Source organism: Myotis lucifugus, unplaced genomic scaffold (genome assembly GCF_000147115.1).
Source record: "Myotis lucifugus unplaced genomic scaffold, Myoluc2.0 scaffold_79, whole genome shotgun sequence".
Lineage (NCBI taxonomy): Eukaryota > Metazoa > Chordata > Mammalia > Chiroptera > Vespertilionidae > Myotis > Myotis lucifugus.
In genome coordinates, this window is record NW_005871127.1 from 814,138 (window position 1) to 834,667 (window position 20,530).

At 38.9% G+C, this 20,530-nt stretch overlaps 1 protein-coding gene across 9 annotated transcripts in view; it reads left to right on the forward strand.

Annotated features, from left to right (window-relative positions):
• The window catches only part of NFIB (nuclear factor I B), a 225,425-nt gene that overhangs the window by 139,760 nt on the left and 65,135 nt on the right, over window positions 1–20,530 (forward strand). For all 9 annotated transcript variants that reach the window (XM_006090687.3, XM_006090689.3, XM_014457551.2 and 6 more), the window contains exons 4-5: window positions 13,343–13,411; window positions 18,891–19,011. In XM_006090687.3, the coding sequence (XP_006090749.1) occupies window positions 13,343–13,411; window positions 18,891–19,011 (190 nt within the window). The remainder of the gene's footprint in view (window positions 1–13,342; window positions 13,412–18,890; window positions 19,012–20,530) is intronic.

The window sequence follows — 20,530 nt, forward strand, 5'->3', positions numbered from 1 at the left end:
TTACAATCACTTCTTGTGATTCTTAAATATGTGCCTTTGGAACAGACCTCTCTTTTGTGTCCAAAGTGCTCAGTGACTGACTGTGCATTTTCCCTATATGTTCCATGGCAACTCACGCTGTAACTCACTAACATTTCCAAAATTCTACTCATTTTCTTTTCTACCAAATTTCAGTTTTTCTCTATGCAAGATATCTTGGGGCTACCGGGATCTACCCTGGGGGCTACCCTTGGTTAGAGTAGCTCATGAGTTCCTTCTAAGGAACTCTCTTTCTCATCCTCCACATACTCATCATCTCCTTTAAAGGTCTTTAGAATCCGCTCCCACTTCTCAGTCTCATTACCCTTATTTGGGTTCTAGACACTTTATTTCTTGCCTGAAATTGTGCAAAGACCTTAAGATTGTTTCCATTCTTTCCTCACTCTTCATTTCTCAGATGCTATAAATGAGTACACTTCAGAAAAAAACAAATATGATTTCCTTAAAAGCTCTGGGTGATCATTCCTTATATACTCATACTAGAGGCCCAGTGCATGAATTCGTGCACCTTGAAAGGAACTGTGGGCTGCGAGGCTGTGGTGGGCACAGGGGCAGGTCTCTGCCCATCCTCCATGCCCTTGCCCAGCCCCTCCTGCTGTGGCCCCTGGTCCCCTGTCTGCCAGCAGCCCTGCTTCCCCGCCACCACTCCCATGCGCTGACGCCAGCCCTGCTCGCACCCACTGACAGTGTGGAGTGATTGGGGCCGGTGGCATCAGGAGGTGCAAGTGGTGGCTGCTGCCCTCAGGAGCAGGGGGAGGTGGAGAAGCCCTCAGGGCCTATCAGGGCCAGCAGCCACTGCTCTCACCCACTGACGGCACCGAGTGATCAGGACTGGCGCTGGTAGCAGGAGTGAGTGGCAGCTCCAGTGCCAGCTGTGGGTGTGAGTGGGGCTGTCACCAGCAGTGGGTGCGAGAGTCAGCTGCCAGCCCTGATCGCCCCTCAGGAGCAGGGGGGAATGGATAAGCCCTGAGGGGTGATCAGGGCTGACAGCCACCACTTGCACCCACTGATAGCGCTGAGTGGTGGCTCTGGCACCAGCAGTGGGTGCAAGCAGGGCCAGCGCCAGCAGCAGGTGCAGGTGCCCGGCAGGATCGCGGCACGTGGGAGCAAAGAAATTTAGTAACCACCAGAGGCTCTCTCCGATGACAGCAACCGGTGCCTCGCCTTGGTCTGGTGCCCCCGCTCAACTGTTCCACCATCCCACCACGGCCGATGCCTGCCATGTTTCACACTCTGCTGCCTGCTGTCGACGCCCGCCATGTTCTGTACGTGCACTCTGCTGTCAGCGCACGTCATAGTGACTGGTTGTTTGGTTGTTCGGTTGTTCCGCAGTTCAGTCTATTTGCGTACTAGGGTTTTATATATATAGATACTTTGTCATGTCTTGAAATGCTGCTCAGACACCAATTATACCCGGTTTTCTTCCTTTTCCTTTCTTCCAAGTGATATGCTGTCTCCTTTGCCAGGACTGCCAAATCCACCCTTCAAACCTTGTTCATCCTTGCTCTCCAAACTATTACATTCCGTCTTATCAGATCGCCCTAAGCAGGGTTGGACAGCTCTGTCTCTGTTATGATTGGTGTTTTGTATCGTAAACCTCTGCTTACACATCTCTCCCCCTAAGTAGACAGCAGAGTTTTTTAAACGAGTAGTTTACTACTATAATCCAATATCTTTTTTTTTTTGCTTTACACTCTCAGAAACATTACTCACGAAAACAGGATGTCAGTACTCAGATGTTGCTGGTCCAATGTCCCCACTTTACTTACGAAAACAGAGCAAAGAGGTTAAGTGATTTGCCCAAGGCCTCAATGAGTTATTGGCAGCTGTAGGTGAAAACTCATTTTTTGCGTGGCTCCAAACCTTAAGTCAGAAGTAATCCCACTACATCATTGTTATTTTCTCCTTGCCCCCTACCCACCCAGGTGCATTGCCTTGCGACAGAGTGAGAAAAGTTTGGCCTTGGCTGTGAGCAGCCCGGGTGTTAATGGGTATGCACTGCCACGAGAGAGAAAGAAATGAGAAGTCTTTCTGTTGAGATTTTTCAGCAGGACCAGAGTCTGGGTCTCCTGACACAGAGGTGCCCTGTTGAGTCCCTGGGGGCAGTTGTGACAGCTCCAGCTTCTGGGACAAGGGGCAGTGGGTGGAGGGTGAGGAGATGATGGAGGCGAATCGCGAGTGACCTTTGCCTCAGCGGGGATGAGCTCGGGGAGGGAGATCAGCTGAGAGATTTCGAGGCTGTGGCGTCAGGGCCCTGATGAGGGCGAGGTTTGCACTGCACCGAGTGGTTGTCCTTGCTAGAGCTCAGTAGCCCCATCTTGTTCTCTGCTCCCACTTTCTCCAGGTGCATGTGCCTTGTCTTTATGTAGCTCAGGGACCCACTCGTCACACAGTCACAAGTATAATTTAAACACGGTCAGTGCTCCCCTTTCACGAAGCTGAGAGACAAAGGACTAGCTCTGGGGCTATAGTCCGTTTTTTGCATCTTTTGTTTCCCTACCTTTATAACTGTATGGCAGGGTCTTGTGGTCTCTGAAATGATGTCATAGGTAACAGAGAGTTCAGGTGAAATTTTAATACATTGATGGAGGCACCTAATTTATACCGCACCTCGTTCCAGAAAACTTTCAAGAGGCCTTGCACTTCAATAGTTTGCAATTTGTTACATTTTAAAAGACGCCGCTCTAACGTATTTTTCTTTCTTTGTGGAATGTCCACATTCCTTCCCGGGGAAGGTTAGAGGCCCCCTGTGCAAAGAGGCCTCAGTCATAACCACCCCTGGGTCACGGCCGTGACTGTATCCACTGCTCCTCCGAGTTTTTGTCCTTGCTCTTTCACTCAAGCACCTCAGGTTCTTTTTACAGTGACCGCCTGCATCTGAAGTTTCCTCTCAATTTAAATTCTTTTCCCTCTCCCTATTCGCAAGGCCTGCGTTTGCAGCATATGGCTACAATTTAATAATGCAAAGCGTTTTCCTCCTCACAGCTGGAAAGCTGGGATTGTTCTGTATCACAGATAAGAGTGGACTGCTCCAGGCTCGTTAAAATCACTGAACTTTGCAGACGCTAAGCTTGCTGGGTGTGTTGTCCTGTGAAAAGGCACCCAGGGGACCCTCACTTGCATGCTGGGAAGGAATGGTCATTTCTATAGCAATATTTTGCAAGTGGAATAAAATACTTAAAAAAATCTATCTATCTATCATCTATCTATCTATCATCATCATCATCATCTATCTAGATATTTACCTAGATATCTAACTACCTGAGTTTTAATGTTTCTATCTCATAGGATTATTGAATGTGATTTAAAGTTATTAGGCAACTCTACTCAAGTCTCATTTCTTCTTTCTTTTTCTGTAATTATAAGAGTATCAAGATATCAAGTAATTGAAAGCAATTACCTTTGTGGGGTAATTTGACTCTTGTTGGCTTTTGTATAATAATGTCATTGATGGAAGAAGAATTTAAGAAAAAAAATCAGGTTTTGGTTTTCAAAGTTGTTACAAACCCTTTTGGGTCTTTTGACTTGTATTCTGCTCGTCAGGGACCTTGCACACTTTCATTTCATTTTATAAAACACAACTAGAGCAGACTCCTGTTTTCACTGAGATATTTCTAAGTCTTGATGCCCACCCCATACCTTGAACATATCCATGTTCCCATGGCATTCAGGAGTAAGAAAACCACTCGACTTTCAGATTTGTGCACTTGCTAATGACATGAGACAAACAGACATGATGTATTCTTTCATATATTATATGTTTCCATTTACATGAAATGTCTGGAACAGGGAAAACTGTAAACATAGAGAGTAGATTAGTGGTTGCCGGGGGCCAGGGGAGACGGGGTTGGGGGGTGGGGGGAAGTGGGCACGTGACTGTTCACGGGCACAGGGTTTCTTTTAAAGGTGGTGAAAATGTTCAGGGATCCATATTAGTGATGGTTGTACAGCGTTCTGAATATACTAAAACCTGAAGTGTACACTTGAAAAGGGTATTTAGGTTATATCTCAATTAAGCTGTAGGTTTTTGTTCTTTCAGTGCCTATGAGCCATCTGGAAAAAATGGTCTGGAACTCCAGGCTAGGATAGAGATTTGGAGTTTTTAACCTGGGGGTTAGAGACCTCTGGGGATCTAGGCAGAGGCTGGTACCTAGAGGTCACATGGAGAGGGTGTGAGTGTGCCTATGTGTTTCTGTGAGCGCCCTTTGTCTTGGTGAGGTGCTTTACTCTGGTGAGGTGCAGAGGCCACGGGTGGGTTTGGATGACAAGTGACGTGATGTAAGATTCTGTCTCCATTGTTTATATTGTGGTGCTTTTTAAAAATGAAGCGGACATGGATGGACCTGGAGACCATTACGCTAAGTGAAATAAGCCAGTCAGAGAAAGGCAAGTACCATATGATTTCACTCATATGTGGAATTTAATCAACAAACTGAACTACCAAGCAAAATAGAGACAGACTCATAGATAGAGAGCAGGCAGGCAGCTCTGGTTAGGGAAGTGGAGGTTTGGAGGTTGGTGGAGAGATTGAGCAAAAAAGAAAAAAAAGAGAGAGAGAACTCATGGTCATGGACAACAGTGTGATGATGGTGGGTGGGAAGGGTGCGTGGGTGGAGGTGGAAGAGGGCATAGAGGGGATAAACGGTGATGTAAGAAATAAAATAAAGAAAAAATGAATTGGAATTTTAGTTGCAAAATTTAGTATTTTGATTTATATTCATTTTCTGAGTTGAGCTACTCTCTAAGCAATAAGCGAAGATTATAAAATGACCATCTCCATCAGGATCTGAAGCATTGGGCCATTTTCTACTTGATATGTTACAGTTGATGTCCAGAATAACCCATGTGATTACATTACCTTACATAGCGTCAGCAGGTGAAGAAGGGCGTATCTATGGGTTTTGAGAGAGCATGTAGAAAGGCAGATGGATGAAGAAAGGCCACTGATGGGGTTACTCTTAAATGAGAAAGACAAAATATTTTAAAAAGAATATAGTTGGCGCCCGGCTGGTGTGGTTCAGTGGTTGAGCATTGACCTATGAACCAGGAGGTTAGATTCCCGGTCAGGATACATGTCCGGGTTGCAGGCGCGATCCCCAGTGGGTGGCATGCAGGCGGCAGTCAATCAATGATTCTCTCTCATCATTGATGTTTCTATCTCTGTCCTTCTCTCTTCCTCTCTGAAATCAATAAAATATATATTTTAAAAAAATAAGACAGTTGGTGCTGAAAAGGGTAATGGGCTTAAGAAGTATACATTGATACAAGATAGTCATGGGGATGTAAAATAGAGCCAAGTCAATAATAGTTAATAACTATGTATGGTGCCAGGTGGATACTAGAATTATTGGGGTCATCACTTTGTAAGGTATATAAATTCTAATCACTGCTGTACACATGAAACTAATACAACTATGTTGAATGTCAACTGAAATTCAAATTGAAAGAAAAATAGTTTCATCTTGGGGAAAAAAAGAAAATAGTTGGCCCTGAATCTTATTGCATTACTATTTAAAAAAATGCATTCTGTCCCTTTAACTGGAGCACCTAGATTTTTAAATAATTGTCTCTAATCTCTGTAGCTAGCATTTTGCTTGGGTGATATCCCTGTGGTGTATTCATTATAAGTATTCATAAGTCTGTGGTGATCTCCATAATGTGCCAATATGATTATTTTATTTTTATAAAGTTTCCATGGAAATAAAACAAAATATGTATTTTGAATGATATGAAGTTGGTCCTTATCTAATAGTCATGTTCAGTTGTAAAAGAGATGCATTCAAAATTCTCTCTATGTATTTGTGTTTTTTCAACTTTCTTGTATTTGAATAGGTTTTGTTTCATGCACTTTTCCACATGCATGTAGGGTTGGTGATTTTTTTCTTCATTAATTGCGCCACTTATTCATTCGTAATGTTTTCTCTCCTGCTTATTGTAATTCATCTTAAATTCCATCCTAACCTTTGTCTGAATTTGCCTGATTTCTCTTTGCCTACCAGTTTGTTTTCAGCACTTTATTCTTGTTATGTTTTTGTCTATTGGTCCTTGAAAATAGCTGGATTTTATTTGCTTGAGTTGTTCTAATGCTCTTTATGGGATTCCTCAGCCCACTTACATTTATTGTAATGATTGATATACTTGATTTTATACTTTCTATTTTCCTTTATATTTATTATTTATTTTTACATCTTACGTTCTTATTTTTGCTGTCTTGATTAAGTTCCTATTCATTGTGTTTTATTCTTTCTGTTAATTTGGAAGTTCTACCTTCCTTTTCCCTCTCTTTAAATACTATTTTTATTATTATTATACAGTTTTCATATTGACTTATAGGTATTATGGTTATCATCTATATTTTAGAGAAGAGAAATGTGAGGTGTAGGAAAGTTGCCTAATTTGCCTTAGGTTTACAGAGTAAATGGTAGAGTTTAACATAATTTACTTATATTAATTATAGTATTACATTATAATATAACTATAAAAATAAAAATAAATATAGCCAAATTATAAATGATAAACTAGTGTGCTAGTAAACTAAAAAATTGGAGCAAATTGATAATATTCTTGGAAAATATATAATAAAATTGTCTTAAGACCAAAAAACATGAATAGAATAAATTTCATGAAAGACTCAAAGGTATCGAAGAAACTTCCCTGAAACAGATTCTAGGAAAATGATTTTGCCAGTGATCCGCCTCCTAAACTTTCAAGAACTTTTTCTTTTTCAGAAAAAATGACTCTTATCCTAACCATTTTATGAAATATGCATTTAATCCTGGTATGAAAACCTGACAAATAAAATACAAAAATTCCCGCAAAGGTATCCTAACTACATATAGAGAAGTAGGAAGAAACTGTTAGCAAACCAATTCAACAGTAAATTAAAAGAGTTTTCCTCCATGGACAAGCAAAGATAATTTATTCTGGGAATTTAGTAATATACAACAATAATAAATGCTGTAAGGAAAAAATGGGGAATCTCTACTATGGTCAAAAAAGCATTTAGTAATATTCAATAATCATTCTGATCAGAAAATATGTTTAAAACTTGAGAAAAGTAGGAATAAGTGAATATATCAAATGATGAGAAAAAATTAGACATCAATTAATAGCCAACATTATCATTGCGTGTGCAACTCTAGAAATAATTTAATCAATATTAGTAATAAAATATTCCTGCTAGTACAATTCCTATTTTACCTATATTTGAATGGTATGTTCAAGTAAATAATGAATATGTGTCTGAAAGATAATCAACTTTAATATAATTAAATAAATGAAAGTTATAACAATGCTATATTTTCTCCACCAACTTGCCACAATTAAAAACAAATCACTACTAATATGAGTGATATGTAGTTCTGGCAGCAGGGTGGTGACATGGACCTGCTCATGATCCATCAGAGGGAGTATGAACTGGGACAAACCTTTATCAAAAGCAGCTTGACAGTTTTTACCAAGACTTTAAAAGAGTCTATGTCCTTTGACCCCATAAGTCCACTTCTGGGAACTCCAGTCTAAGAGAATTGCTGACAAAGATCTGTGTTCAAGGATGTTAATTGAAGTGCTATTTATAAGGTGTTTTTTTTTAATGGGAAATAACCTAAAACGCCAAACAATACGAGAATGGTCAAGTAAAGTATCATATGTCCATGCAATGTAATATTATATAGGCATTAAAATCATGCTTTAAAAAAATGATTTGAGAGAGAGTGAGAGAGAACCATCAATGTGAGAGAGAAACATCGATCAGTTACCTCCCATAAGCTCCCTGACCAGGGATCAAACCTGCAACCTAGTTATGTGCCCTGACTGGCAATGGAACAGCAGTCTTTTGGTGTATGGGACGATGCTCCAACCAACTGAGCCATCCGATCGGTATAAAATCCTGCTTCTGATACTCTATTTAATCTGAAGGAGAAGAGATAATGTTTAATTAGTAAAAAGCAAGATACAAATTAATTTATATTTGATCTCAATGTTATCAAAACACACATACACACAATTACATATATATGAATCAGTTTAATGTATTGGTTAAAAAATACTAGAAAACACAAATAACATTAATATAGTACTACCAGTGTGTGTTAAATTCAGAAAATTTCTGACTCTACCAGATCACTTACATCACTATCATGGATTTACATTTCATATGGAAGGACACCTAATTCTAAATCAATACTAGAATGTTAGCCTTGGCTATAGGCTGATGCTCCGTCTCTGTGACAAGAATCATTATCTTTGCAATGATTAGCATGTCTATTACACAGTCACAATTTCATCCTTAATCATGGACAGTTCAGATAAGTTGAAAAAACGGAAGATAGAACTGTCTTATAACACAGCTACCAGACAATCACCCAGGGTTAGTTGCGGTAGCTGAAGTATAAAGATTGGCAAAGAGCTAGTGTGAAATACTCTTATCTTCTCCCCCTGTGCATCCATAAAGCAAAGGATTTAGGCATCTTTTACACTCTGTTGAAGGAAGTGAACAGTTGGAATCATAAAGACTAGATACCTAAGTCTCCCGTTCCTTCTCCACAGCAATGCAAGAAAACCAATAGGAAACAGCCATGTTAAAAAAAAAAAAGTGGAATCAGAGGTGCTTTTATCCAATGTCCTATTCAGGGATAATTCTTAATTCTAATGAGGGTATTGCTAGGCAGAAACCCCCTACTTTAGTAGACACAAGTTTTGTCATCTGTAAAATGGGAACAAGATGACAACTTGTCGGCATTACCTGAATTAATACCTTAGGAGATCTTAGCGCAGTCACTTGGCATTTGTTGGTTATTATTGCCTCTGTAAAGTTTCACATTCCTTCCTGGGACATTTCTAATTGGATGACGACTCTGCTTCATGGGGCCACGAAACAGTGGCTGGGACTCTGCGGAATAAATCTAATCCACCATCTACGTTCCCAGTCCTCCAAATACTTGAAGACAGCTTTCATGAATTTAATAACAGCTTTCTGTGGCTTATTTATTTTTAATTTCAAGAATAGAATACTGTAGACTATAAAAATGAGCGTTATCAGTCTTCCTTTGGATTTTCTATGTAAATGTTGTTTAACATTCAAATGGTGCTGATTATAATTTGAGATATTAACAGTTAGATATGCCATTGTGTCCCTCTGTTATTGTTTGTAAAGGAGGTTAAACACTATTAACTTCTGAGTAGTGACTTATTGTTGCTTTTGTTAGAGAAAAATGAACAAAGAAGTAACATCATATAATTTGATATTGCCTTTGAGGGTTTTCAGTTTGCGGAGGTCTTCATTTCCAACCCAATTTCAGTTTTTAAAAAGCACACATGTGGTGTAAATACAGCATCCTGTAAATGCCGCGTTGCTCTTTGCTTCCTGGCTTAAGCTGTTGTGTAATAGTGCTCGGTAACCATTAAACAGCTGCTCTGCCTCAGAGATGCTCATATTTCGTTTGGTAGACGAAGAGAATTTACTACACGAATGTCTCCAAATTGCTTTAAGATCTCTTGGCCCGTGCATCAGCTATGTAGATTCACAGTGGTCTATGGGACACGTGAGCGCCATGTTCCTAGAGGCCCTCACAGCCCGGGGGTTCTAGCAGTAACCTGCACTTTGCTGAGTCTCACTCTCCGTGTTATCCCAGGGCTCCTGATCCCTGCATGATCCTCCCCACTTATTTTGACAGAGTCCTTAAGTATTATTTCTTATATCACGGGAGCAAGCACTATTAGTTATCCAAGTGCCACCCACTATTTCTTTTTTTTACTCAGCCTCATCTTGGGTATTGCCTATCCACTGTAGAGGCTGTGCTGCATACACACATGCATGGCAGGTGGTAGCCCTCTCTTCAGGTGTGTCTCCCAGGCTACCCTCCCTTCCACACACTCTTATAAGGTCACCGTCAGTAGACATCACTGCTCATCCTCAGATTCTCCCTATGTTCCATGCAGGAGTGGAAGCCAGTAGGATCCATGGTGTTGTACTTCTGTCTAGTGGGTGCCAAAGCAGTTCTGACATATTTTCAATGCCTTTCATAGTTTTAGTAAAGTAACTCGTTCAGTTTTTCATGTAGATTCAAATTCCTTAGAACTTGGAAAATTGGGGGTGGGGGACACCCTGCTACATTCTGAATTGCCTTCCCTTGCCTATGGCATAGTCATTGTATTTATCTGTGTGCCTTACTGTCTTCCCACTGGTAGGATTAGCTTGAGGTAGCACCTCCCTCCCTTATGAAGCTCTTAACAGGTCCACACCCCACTCCCTCTTAATGGGCATGACTGAGAAGCAAATGGAGCCCTGACTACTCATGGAGTAATACAGAAATGAACTTCAGATGGATAGGTATATATTGAAATGTTATTATGTATTAAGATGATGTAATTTATATAAATACTAGCGGCCCGATGCATGAAATTCGTGCAATGGGCTCGGCCCTTACAGCCCCGTCTTTGTCTGGAAGGACGTCCAGAAGGTTGTTTGGCTATCTGATCTAATTAGCATATTATGCTTTTATTATTATAGATACTGAAATGTTCATTGCTTATTCACGTATTCCTCAGATTTTTTAAAACTATTTTTGAACTCTTACTCTTTAAACTCTTCTAGTTCCTTGGTATTTATTTGGTACTAAATGCCTAAAGTTTTACACAACAAAGTCAGAAATACAATCTGACTCTAATCATTACTCTTTCCCATTCTACCCACAAGCCTAAATAAAACTTTCAGCAGATGAGTTCCGGGAATAACAACATAGTCATCCTTCAATCTTGAGCCATCTAAGTCTGCAGTTATAAAATTACTAAAGTGTTCTTTTGTGATTCCCTCTCATTAAGTTGCATTTTAAAATTTTGTTCTGTAAGCATTTATTTAGTACTTTCTGTATATCAAAGTGCCGAGCTAGTTGTTTGGGAGCTACAGAGATGAGCAAAATCCCAGCCACTCCTTCAAATAACCCAGCTAATGATCCATCAAGAAACACAAGACCTGAAAACAGTTATCTTGGAAAACGCAAACATCCAAAGTGATGTAGAGTAAGTACACACTAGGTTCTGTGTGGCTAGAGAAGAAAGAAATTGGTTGTAGCTGGCCCAGGGGTTGGGAGCGGAAGGTAGAGGAGCAGACTGTGGAGGGATGGTGGTTGAGCTGGACACTGAAGCATGAGAGGAGAGGGTGCACAGAGTGGGCCTTCTGTTCAGAAGGGAGCTGCCTCAGAAAAGCCTGAGGCAGGCATGTATAGGGTACAGCTGGGCGAGGACAAGTAAGCTTGTCTGGTTGCTTAAGTACATGAGCTGTAGTCATGATAAATGAAATCTAATACAATTTGTATATAAGTCCTTATTAACATATTTACCCCATATAAAATTTCATGTGCACTATCATATAAAAGTACAGCTTATTATACTTTAAAAAAACAACAAAAGCAACAGAAATTTGTATTCAATGATAGTCTCCAGTGATTCAGAAAATTAGAAATATCTTTATCCCCAACCACACAAAGGGAGTCAATGTCTTTTTTTTTTTTTTTTTTTGGTCTTCTTGTCTTTTAGCACCTTGTGCGGTGCTGGCTAATCTAGTTGCTCAATAATCACTGAAATGAATTCAATCTGGTGAAATATTAATTGCTCAACATGTAGGAGTTTCTTAAAATAGAAGTACATCAAATGGGGACATTTTGTTATTATCCTCTTAAAATTATATATATTTTTTCATAGTAATGACTTAATATGAAACCTAAGTATTATCACCAGCTGGGATCTCATACTTTCTTCTCCCTCATTCTTTCATCCTTTTTCTAAAGAAGGTGGATGGGTGGGTATAAAACAGTGTTCAGACATATGCGACTCCTCAGTTCACAACAGGAAAGCATATATTATAATTAAATGATTTTCATGCTCTGTATTTTTAAAAAGAGTGTGGTAACATTTGTTCTGGTAAAATCTCTAAATGCAGATTTACAAATAATTTGAGTGTCTGGAATCCAGTGTGTCTAATGCAGTGTATGGGTGATCATTGGCCCCAGTGGCCAATCTGAACTTAGGAAATCAGTGCCTACCATGGCTTTTCTATTTTTATCTCACTTGTTATCCATAACAATTCTATGATGTGGGTAATTTTATTACCTCCAATTTATAAACGAGGGATCTGGGGCCCAAAGAGCCTGATAGCATGTTCAGGATTCCACCCTGGTAAATGGTGGTTGGGAGTGGAATCCCAGCTCTTTGACTTGAGTGCTTCATGTTGTTACACCACCAGTGCCTCACATCTGGCAGTGAATCTCTTCCCTTGGACTGCCCTAAAGCTTTAAGTGAAATCAGATCAAATGGACAACCTTTGGAATCGAGAGTTTTTTCCTGGAAGTATTTGAATTCTGAGGCTTTTCAGACTCTTTTTGATCTGTCCGCGGGGCAGCAGAGAGTAACCATATTCCTTCTTCCTAAGGCGTTCTCTTCCTCCTCACCTCATTACGCCTCTTTCACATAGACAGGAAACTGGGGACAGGGGCAGTGTTTGTGCGAGTCCTCAGCTCTAGTCGTAGATACAGCTAGACCAGCTGCCACACAGGCCTGGTGGACCCCATACCTGGAGGTCCTGAAAGGGTCATGTGGCATTCCTTGGAGTCCTGAAATCACCACTGTTTGCTCGAAAAAGTGTCCATTTCTTGAAATGAAGTGAATCCAGAGGAATAGTAGCAAGGGTGAGAAAGCAAGGAGATCATGTGAGGTATAGTAAAGGTGCGTGGAAATTGGTTGATGCAAAGTATTTGCTGTATGTACAAGTTATGCTTTTGTGTGATTCATGGCCTGGGAACGAGGGTGGGGGTGCTGGTAATGGCAGCTCACTTTTCTTTAATCAGGGAAGGATTTGTGAAAGAACAGTGGTTGCAAGAGATCTTTGAAGTAATTCCAACAAGGTGCTAATTGTGGTTGTGGTTTTCCTTTTTCTTTCTCTCTCTCTTTTTTTAAATGGATGGACTTTCGTCTACCAGATGCTACCAAGCTGAATGCATGCATGAGAACCCCTAAACCTTCCTTCTCCATGGGTGGGCCATGGCAAAAGCACCGTACCCATTGCCCTGTACATGTAGAAAGTTAAAAAATTATCTCAGGCGATGATTTAGCATCTAAACTTTTTTACTTTTGTTTAAACAGACCCAGTTTGCATTCACAAGTTTTGCCTTTACGTGTTTTTGTTGTAAGCTCACTTTTTTTTTTGTTCTAACCTTTGGTTTAAAAACACGTGAACAAATTCTAGTGTTTAATCATTTATTTGCTTCCTGCATATGTTGATCTTTTCCCCCTTTGTGTTTCTTTTCAGGATACCTGGAAGATAGTTTTGTAAAATCTGGAGTCTTCAATGTATCAGAGCTCGTGAGGGTATCCAGAAGTAAGTAAATAGTTTTCTTATTATTTAATTTTGCAGTGAGATTTAAAATATTTTACATTTTGAACCTTAAATGCAGTTTGAAGAGTAACCATATATTAGGAGAAAATGAGCTTTAAATTCTCTGACTTTTGATGAAATCATTAGTGAATATATTTGTCTGATTTTTCTAAAACATTTGCATTTAAATCATTAAAACTTTTTGTTACACAAAAATAATTTTGGGGTTGTTCTGATTGCCTTGTTACTGGTATTCACTTAATCCACTGTTCTCTCTGTGACCGTAGATGGTCATTTTTATCAAAGGAAGTGCGATTAATTAAATGTACTACGTATTGTTATAATAACCCACATAAGTTTCCTGTAGATAAGTGCTTTTTTATTTTACTGACATTTTGGTGGGAGCTTGGAGATGTACAGGATATACACGCTAACGTGCAGCATGTAGAGGGATGCAGAAATTAACTTTGCAGATTGCGGTTGGATATAGATAGAAAGCATTGTTATTCCAAACAATATCCAATTGTTTCAACCGCCCACCTCACCTGAGACACCATTCCTGGCAGGCCGGATGAGGTGTTTCTTGGGTAACTTCACCTGGCCAGCTAACTAAGCACGGGGAGTGTTGCCTTGATCAACTCCCTTACTTACGACTAGTGTGTGCAAATATATATCTGAGATGCAGCTCTTAACGCACCGATTGCATTAAAGGAGGTGACTCATGTCTTCTTCCTCTCTTCTCTGCGGTAGCTTCTTTATGTAACTTGGAAGGGTGTGTTCTCACCTGACATTTTGATGGAGAGCCTTACAGTTCGGAACGATGCTACACAGATAATGTAGTGGCACTCTGGTTCTTGTTTAAATTGTGTTTTTCGTTTGGGTCACATTCAGAGGTCACGGGTAAGATTTACGATGATCCAAAAGAACAAACCGGGAGTGAGCTACTGAGGATAAAGAGTAGGTAGTGCTTTAGAGGTGTGTTCAGTGAAGGAATCTCCAAGCTAGTAGATTTCCTATGTCTTTTAAATCATGGTTTCTTAAAGAGTTCCAATTTCTAAAGCGGCCAGGGCAAGTAGCATGCTTCTCAGAGAGTTATGTACATGCACCTTTAAGACTTTAAGGAACTTACCCTTTCTGACGTGATTTTCCAGTGGATAAATGTGTACCTCAAAGACTTCTGTCATAGGTCTATGTACTTGGGGGCATCATAGACCAAAATCTAACATCCTGTAGCTCCGGAGTTCGTATTTGCCAGGGAAGAGGATTCTGATGGTTTACTGCATGGTCCAAGGCAATGAGCCTTGTGTGTTTTTCCTGACCAGACTGTGGTATGAAGGCCTTTGGCATTTGAAAGTTTTTTTTATGTTGATTTTTTAATTTGTAGAGGAAACTGCCTGACTTACTTTCACTTTCGGGCATCATATAAAGAAGGGGTATTTGGAGGTGTGTGTGTGTGTGTGTGTGTGTGTGTGTGTGTGTGTGCGTTTTCTCCATACTGATCTTTAGCAGGGAAGCTGGGCTGCTACAGTTATAAGACATTATGAAATTACTTGTTTAAATTTCCTAAGTTCCAAGATACATTTTCATCTTTCTTATGAGAAGCACTGGAGCAGGGGTCCTCAAACTTTTTAAACAGGGTGCCAGTTCACTGTCCCTCAGACCGTTGGAGGGCTGGACTATAGTTTAAAAAAAAACTATGAACAAATTCCTATGCACACTGCACATATCTTATTTTGAAGTAAAAAACCAAAACGGGATCAAATACAATATTTGTATTTGCATGTGGCCTGCGGGCCATAGTTTGAGGACCCCTGCCTGGAGTCATCAGTCAGGAAATGTGATTAGCTCCTCATCACAGGTGACATTATGCTGGATGCTGTCGAAGGAGAGCCCTGTTAGAACCGTCAAAAGCCCAGAGGGACATTTTGAAAAATTTGAATTTGAAACATAAAAAAAAACAGATTAAAAATTACTTTCCTATAACAGTTCAGAAACGAGGTAAATTTAACCTACTTCACTCATTCTTTCTTAATTCATACTGTCATTTCTGAGAGGTTTTTGTGTAACCTGTTACAACAAACATTACTGATTTGCAGTTAGTACATTGATTATCCATATTCATTCATTCATTTATCCAACAAACATTCATTTTCTTCTCTGGAAGTAAATGGCTGTCTCTGAGATGCTTGAGAGATGATCCTCCTAAGCATTTTGATATATCTACATTATAATCTTATTTACACAATTGAACTTTATTGTGGGTGAAATAAGGGTTTGCTGAGTAAACATAAACTTCGGCCCAACCCTCATGCTGTATATCACAAATTCCGACTTTTTGACGGTATGTTAATGGTTTCTGTCCTCCGGGGTTTTACGATCATACGACCCACTAATGTGTATGTTGACTTTAGCTAATGAAGCTATTCAGTTTTAGGATAGTGATCTTTCTGTCGAAGGATATTATCTCCATCTTAAAAGTTGATTTAAGATCAGCTTTTGGAGTGAGGAGAACAATAAGAGAGATTAAGGGCTGGCCTCTAACCCTTGGAATCTGCGATTCTTGGGAGCTTGGTTTCTGAGAGGATATTGGCAGCCTCTTAAACATGATTTGCAGCTCCAGGCTTCTTTGCCCCTCTCCGGGAGACGTGCTGACACTGATCTTTGTGTCCGATGGAAGTTCTCTCGGAGGCTTTTAGACAGGAATCTGTCTGGGACTTGCTGTTCTCATACACTTCACCATTAAATGCATTTTGTGGGTGTGCTGTTTTAGAATTTGGCCATGTTTATTAGTAATCCACGTTCCTTTGCGGAGTCTCCGATTTAATGTCAGAATGCACACTGAATTTTTACTCACGTATAAATTTGTAGACAGATGAAATTTATTGCTGATTTGATACTTTGGAATAATCTTTCTGGACAAAAATTTAGAAAATAATTTCTGAAGATTTTTTTTATTATCCTTTCACTATAAATGACACCTCGTATGTTTATGGTCAAGCAATCTGTACTGACCATCAAGCCATATGTATTACACAGAAATTGCAGAGCTTTGCCTAAATATTGCATGAGCTTACTAAATGGCACAGAGTTTGTATAAGATATAACCTGTAAGTTTCCTGTTAGCAACTCAGTTATTGGAGTTGTATCCATTACTGTTCCAGGGACTGGACAGATTGCTTGCTTTCACGGAGCCACACAAATGCCTCCTCCTATCACATGCCCTGCTTCCCAATGTCACATAGAACAAGGTTCTAATAATAAACTTTAGAGCATGTGGTTACTGTGGGATTTCTTACCTTGCATTTTTTTAACCTCCGGTGTACCTCAAGCCACAGCAAGCAGCTGCATTTTAGCTTTCCAAAGGATTTAAGCCATTAGGCACAGTTACACATTGAATACAAAAATGTTCTGTGTCAAAGGAGGCTCACGTGAGTTACATATAACATGAACAATCTAACAGAAAGCAGAAGCTCGAGAACTTTGGAGCTGAAACTAATCTCGTATGTAGTGATTTATTTAATTTTTAGTAGGAAAAGAAAGCTCGTCATTGTATAGTCCATGGTGCTTCTCTGCGCTAACGGCATTGCCTCATGTTCATACTTTCATAAAAACATTTTAAGTTAATCTTGGCCTATGTGATATCAGAACACAATTCAACTGATGGTGAACACATTTCAATTGTTTATAAAAATTCTGAGTAGGAAAAATTCCTTGAAAATCTGTGGTTCCTTCGAAATATTATATTAAACTTGAAGCAGTTAGGAGAGGCAGGAAGCGAACTTTGTGTTCTTAGAGTGAGTCTCAGGGGCTCTCGAATATTGTTGCCCCAGCACAGGGCACACTTTCTGTCATTAGGGCCTATGAAGGTCCAATAAGAGCAGGTGAAGAAATAGAAACCATGCTTAAGTTCTGTCCTTTGACACCAACCTGTCTGGTCTCCACCTTGTGTATTATTTTTACCCATGACTTTGATCCCTATGAAAACCCTATTTAAAATGACCCCCCCCCCCCATACCTTATTCATTCTCCCAGGTCCGGTGCCATCTATGGCTTTTCCACAGATTTCTTGGACCATTCAAGCTTGTATTAGACTATTCTTCCCTTGAAATCCTGCAGCATTTTATTGATCATGTCATTCATTTGGACGGTTTCATTGTTGTCTGCATTATGTTGGTATTTATGTTTTCATGAGTATTTTGTTTGCCCACCTTGTCCAATGTTTCAAGGACCAGGACTACCTTAGACTATTTTGTATCCCTTACAGCACCTGCCAGTAATGGACACAATCAATAACTTGTTGAATGAACAAATTTTCAGCAAGTAGGTTCATTTATACCTCTTCATCTTCTCTTAGCATGTTTTTGAACTGTTTTATCTTTGCTGACCACTTAAACTTGCAAGGGAGGAAACTTGGGGGAGAAAGGAAAGAAGGAAACTCATATTTATTGATCACCTATTATGTACCAGGCATAATGGTGGGCTTTTATCACTTTTGACCTCTTTCATCCTCAAAATAATCATAGGTAGTAGGTTATTCTTCTTCTCATTTTACCGTGCAGGAAACTGAGGTACAGATCTTATAAGTGGTAGAATAAGTTCAAACTAAAAGGCTCTCTGGCTCCCAAGACTGTACTCATTCTAGCACAACAACCTCACGGATTTATTCAAAATGTCTAGAAACAAATGTTTTAATTTAAACAAATGTGCAAAACTCAACACAAATATACAAAAATCTCAGTTCATGATATAGAAGCAAAATAAAAAAAGATATCTTTACAAAATAATACCTTAAAATATGAAACTCCATGTACATATTTTACATAATTTATAAAATTGTAGCATAAACACTTTTTTAGAAGACAAAGCATAATTATTGAGAAAAGCTACACTAACCATTCCTGTGAAACCTGAATATCTATTTTTGGGGAAAAATCTTGGCTTTCTTTTATATTTTAAAACTTTTCTAATCTACTTCCCATAATACAGGAATTATTTATATCAAATAATCATCAACATCATGATTTCTAATCCATTCTTATGTTAAAGTTATTGATTCTATATTGACTATAGAATAATATTTGGTATTTATGTATGAAATTGTTCTATATTTATTTAACGATGATTTGACTTTTGGGAGTCAGCTTCATACAAAGCACATTGCTCCAATGCCCCATAGACCAGTGGGGTGACAGATAGAGATAGAGCAAATACAAATGAGTTAGTAAGAAAGGTTGGAGAGTTGAAGTTGGGGGAGAGGTAACCAATAGTTACAGCTTGAATGCCTCGAGTTTGCAGACTTGAACTTTGGTATCAGGAGGAAGTTTTCAAATTCTGGCACAGCATATGGTTGATATTAGAGTCTTGAAAGTAAAGAGAGTTCTCCGCCTTGCCCAGAGGCTTGGAAAATATTAGATTATTACATTTGAATAAAGATGACAAGTGTAAATGTCATTCCCAATGTTTCATTTGTTTTATTCCTCAGCACCCATAACCCAGGGAACTGGAGTCAACTTTCCAATTGGAGAAATCCCAAGCCAACCATACTATCATGACATGAACTCGGGGGTCAATCTTCAGCGGTCGCTGTCTTCTCCACCAAGCAGGTAACTGAAAGAGAAGCTGCTCTTATTTTCAAGTATGTGTGCAAGTCGGTAGGTAGGGAGGTAGGCAGCTAGAGAGGCAGGAATGTACAGAATAGGGGGAACAAGGCAAAGAGTGAAAGAGTTTTTGCTGATTTCACCCAGATTTTTTTCATCTTTCCTGGTGAAATTTATTTTGGCATTTCAAAATTAAATGTAATTGTTATTCAGAGCATTTTTTAAAAAAATTTTTGGGGGGAGTGACCAGGGAATTATGAAAATGTTTTATGATTTTTATCCTGTCTGTGGAATATTGTGAGTTTTGTGCTGTTCTGTGAAATATTATAATTCTACAAGTTAGCTAAATCTTTTGACAGCTTTAAAAATGATGTTCCCTTGGCAGTGAACCCTGGTTTATGATTGACCCATCCTGGTAACTTTTACCCTAATACCAAAACCCAGATGGGGACAATGAAACATGACAAACAAAATGTGTCATTTACTTACACTTAAAAGCAAAAGGCCTTATTCTAGGCCAAAGTTTACCAAGTTCTTCACTTAGTCAATATTCCTTAATAATTGAGTGAACTCTCAGTTACCAATGAAAATATTACACGCTCTGAGATTTGGCTTAACCAGCCTTCTTTGTAGAACTACAGCTAGATTACTTTACTTTTTAGTTCTCTGTTGACATTCTCATTTTTCTCTCTTGACCTTCTTATTCTAACTTTCAGTCTCACAGGCGTTTAAAAAGAGGTTTTCTATTTAAATGAGGGATAAATCGCTTAGAAAGTCATTGCACATAGGATTTCATTTTATGTTCCACTATTACAGAATGGTAGAAGAGGATGGAGGTAATGAGAATTAAAGGTGAATGAATAGTACAGCTTTGTTGGTTTTCTTTTTGAGTTAAATCTTCAATATATGAAGACCCGTTTCATTTCCAGAGGATTAAGTATACCCATGATCAAATATAATTGCATACATGGATTCCAGAGCAAAACATACACTTTATAAAATTAACTTTTTAGAAATAAAAAAGTCAGGCTAATTATTTTTCTATGCTATTTTTATAATGAAAGTTAATGGTATTTCAATTAATTATGGGGCTATGCACATTTGTATGTTTAGTATCTAAGTTTAATTTTATGGTCGAACTGTATTTTTATATAGTTAGATTGCATAGCAAGATAATTAGGTTTATTATCACTAAAATAGTCTGTGACATCGTGAGATCTTAAAATGATTTAATTTTTCTAAATTTAAAAAGTGAATAGTAATTTCTGGTTTTGTCTGATGAATCAGTATGTTGTCAACATAGAGTTTCCATTTTCTTATGAAAATCTTTTCTCCCTTATTTCAAGTTTTCGGTATTTACTGCTGATTCAGAGATGGGATAATTAAATTATAGGAGGGTTTTAAAAATATATCTTCTAACTTTTGATACCATAAAAAAGAAACTAAAGAACTATTACTTACTCTCAGAGTGGGTTAGTATGGATAGAAATTACCACCTTCTGCACTGTATTAATACTGTGTGAGC